This window comes from Rosa rugosa, chromosome 2 (assembly GCF_958449725.1).
Source record: "Rosa rugosa chromosome 2, drRosRugo1.1, whole genome shotgun sequence".
Taxonomy (NCBI): domain Eukaryota; kingdom Viridiplantae; phylum Streptophyta; class Magnoliopsida; order Rosales; family Rosaceae; genus Rosa; species Rosa rugosa.
In genome coordinates, this window is record NC_084821.1 from 70,276,409 (window position 1) to 70,279,942 (window position 3,534).

Below are 3,534 nucleotides of genomic sequence, written 5' to 3' on the forward strand. Positions count from 1 at the left end.
GGCGATCACGGGTGGTGGTTGGTGCACCTTGAATTGGTCCAGCTTACCATCTCGGTACAAGGTCTCAATGGCTGTTTTGAGGGCATTGCAGTTATTGGTATTGTGCCCGCTGTCCTCGTGGTATTTGCACCACTTGCCGGTGTTTCTGGGCTTTCCCGTCCTTGGGTACTTTCTTGGGGGGTGGTGGCGGGATCTGGTCCTTGCACTGGTCGTATATTTCCTCGTATGAGGCCGTGAGGACTGTAAACACTGCGTACCGCTGAGAGGACTCCGTTTGTTTATCACGGTTATCCCCATGAGATGCGCGGTTGCCCATATTGTAATGTTGGTCCCTCTGTCGCTTGCTCTGGTAGTTGCCCTGTTGCCACTCTCTCTTCTTATCAGGTGGGGGCGCAGCAGAGGTTTTGCTAGCAGTTGCCTGATGGCTGGCGGAGGGTTGGGTGGACTTTACAGGTGTTGGTGGTGGTGGGGGGGTTTCTCCATAGGGAAAATTTCACAAACAGTACACCAAGTAAAAGCCACTAATAATTCTTATACATAAAGTTCCAAACCAAACATTTCGGTACATGAAATCTGAATCTCGACCCACTATCAGTACACGACGTCAATTTTTAACACCAAAATGTCCATTATGCCCTCAGTTCTCTTTTTTTTTTCAATAATTTTTTTTTCTGTTATTTTTTTTTCCTTCGTTTTTATCTCATTCTTCTTCCTTCTTCCTTCTTCCTTCTTCCTTCTTCCTTCTTCCGGCTCCACGAAACCCACCTCTGTTTTCATGTGAGAAGAAGCCCGAGCTCACCCACCTCTGTTAACTTCTCAGCCACCAAAATAAGATAACACAGGTGCACACGCACTCTGAAAAAAGAACAAGATGTGAGAAAATTTTAAGATCAAAAGAAAGAGCAACGAACCAATTCTCTTTTCCTCTCCTCTAACTTGTCTAGTATAGCTTTTCTTTGATGATTCCATGTCATCTCCAGTTTCAACTGATGTTTTGGAGTTGCCAACAGCTTCATCTGATCCGCGAGATCGACTGGTATCCAATGCTGTTTGTGCATTTTCCAGCTCATCTCTCAAATTCTTTTCAGTGTCCTCCAATTCCTGATAACAATATTCATCAATTTCAACAAATTGGCTTAAAACTTAACTACAACGCATATCCTCAACATTATAAGACATATTTCTTTTCAAGTCTAAACTTCTGAATTACAAATTACGTACAATCACTAGAAGAAGGCACACCAATCAGATACACAGTTCCAAGCATCATGGGAACTTTTCACATGACGAAATATTGACTGAGTTACAAATATAAGCTGTAGGACCATAAATCTCACCTCTAACTTCCTCCTAAGTAACTCCGCTTCCTCAATCTTCTCCTGTATTTTACTTTCACAGTTTGATATAGCCTTTTCATATGCAGCATTTTCCTCCTGCAATGTCATCTCTCTCAACTGGGCCTGTCCACAAGTACAAACAGGAACTATATCAACAAAGGAAACATAAAAAGGCACTGATCACCTACAACCATGAAACTCAACCAAGACCAAAAACAAGGAAAAATCCCTGAACTTTAACACAATTTGCAATAGCCACAGCTACACCACAATTTGTCTCGTAGAGAGAGAGAGAGAGTAGAGAGAGAAAGAGAGTGAGAGAAAAACAATGGGTGTTTGGACCCAAAATGAGCATTTTGGCTTGACAAGACACGTCTTGGAGAAATTGAGCCAATGTCAGTGGCTCAAGCTATATATTGTCGACAAGTTCGAAATATATATATATTTAGAGGCTAAATAAAGCCTACTATGGAATCATGAAAAGTCAACTATAGCACATTTTCCTACTTCGGTTAGGAGAAACCGAGCTAAACAAGGAAGGAGGGGTGGCAGACTGACCAAATGAATTCGAAATGAGCTGAAACTCTGCAGATCCATTCTAGACAGCCCAAGAATCATTTCTTATGAAGAGTGCCAGAGCTAGCTTTGAGTGGAAGACCTTCAAATAATCAGTCCAATTTTCTGCAGAAGCAAAACTGGAAAACTGGACCTGTAAGAGGTCCAGCAGCATTTCCGGCCCAACCACATGGAAATAAATTCTGAAATTTTACCACAACAATCTAAATTCATGGTGGATCATTTCATATGAAGAAGTCATGGTCAAAATCTGAATGCTTGGTGGAGATATAGCTGCAGCAAAATTGGTGCAGTAAGTGCTTAAACCTAACATTCCATTAGTGTTTAAGTGCTTGAACCTAACAATTCCATAAACTCATAAGTGCTCTATATATAAACTCATAAGTGCTCCATCATGATCCCATTAAGTGCTCCATTATGATTTGTTTAAATGCCAAATAGTGTTGCTTGGTAGCCTATAAATAGAGGCTACAACATAGAACAATTCACTCATTCATACATCAAAACATCTCTAAGATGATCTAAGTTCTCTCTAGAGCAAACCTCTCTAAGAGCAACTCCTTTCCTTCTCTTTCTCTTATAGGTGATCACACTCTAAGTCCTAGTCTCCTCAGGAGCCGACTATCAGTGCCACCAAACCCTCTGTCAAAATGCTTCGGTCCTAGTCTCCTCGGGAGCCGACTGTAGTACCGCGACCACAACGGTTACGGAACCAGCCAAGCAAGGGTAACGCCCTAGCAACCCAGCCAAGCTAAAGTCACGCTTTAGCAAGTACTTCTCTCTACTTCCCGGTGATTTCGCTCTGCTTAACCTACAACGTTAAGTATCGACTTGGTGACACAAGACAAAGTCCTCCAGCACGAGGCACAAAGAATCCTGCGACGAGGTTGGTGCTCTCCTCGTCTACAGTCGCTCAAAAGAAGTCAGGTCAAGGGACACCCCCAACGACCGCACCCAAACGGTGCTGGCACGCCCGCGCAGAAAAGAGACTGTTGACCAGCTACAACAAAATTGGAGCCAAACAATGGGAAAATCTAACTCCTGCTTCAAAATCAAAGACCCAGATAGAGAAACCTCCTAATTCGAATTAAAAGCAACACGCCGAGATAAGAAAGATCCAAACTTTGAACAAGATATGCAACAATTCAGAGTTGTACACAAGAATCACAATCAAATTCAAAAACCCAGCTACTAAATTTAGAGCAGAACCTGTTCTCGGGTGGAGGAATGGATGTTCAATTGGAGGACAAGGGCGGCATTGGAAGTGAGGGAGTGAGCCCGGAAGGAGGAAGAAGAAAGAGATAAAAACGAAGGAAAAAAAAAATAACATAAAAAAAAAATTATTAAAAAAAAAAAAGAACTGGGGGCATAATGGACATTTTGGTGTCAAAAATTGACGTCGTGTACTGATAGTGGGTCGAGTTTCAGATTTCGTGTACCGAAATGTTTGGCTTGGAACTTTATGTATAAGAATTATTAGTGGCCTTTACTTGGTGTACTGTTTGCGAAATTTTCCCTTCTCCATATGTGATGAATTCTGCTTGTGCATGGATGACAGCCTCGCTCATGACGTGGTCGTAAGCGGCATTTGGATGGTTGTAATTGAGGTGATAGAGAAATG

General features: G+C 42.2%; 1 protein-coding gene across 1 annotated transcript; it reads right to left on the reverse strand.

The window, feature by feature from the left end:
* Positions 1-813: 813 nt before the first annotated feature.
* Positions 814-1,480, reverse strand: LOC133729810 (uncharacterized). Its single transcript, XM_062157388.1, has 2 exons — positions 1,338-1,480; positions 814-1,101 (listed from the first exon to the last, which is right to left on the reverse strand). Exons 1-2 carry the CDS (start codon positions 1,443-1,445, stop codon positions 817-819), a joined length of 393 nt encoding a protein of 130 aa, XP_062013372.1. The 5' UTR covers positions 1,446-1,480; the 3' UTR covers positions 814-816.
* Positions 1,481-3,534: the final 2,054 nt, after the last annotated feature.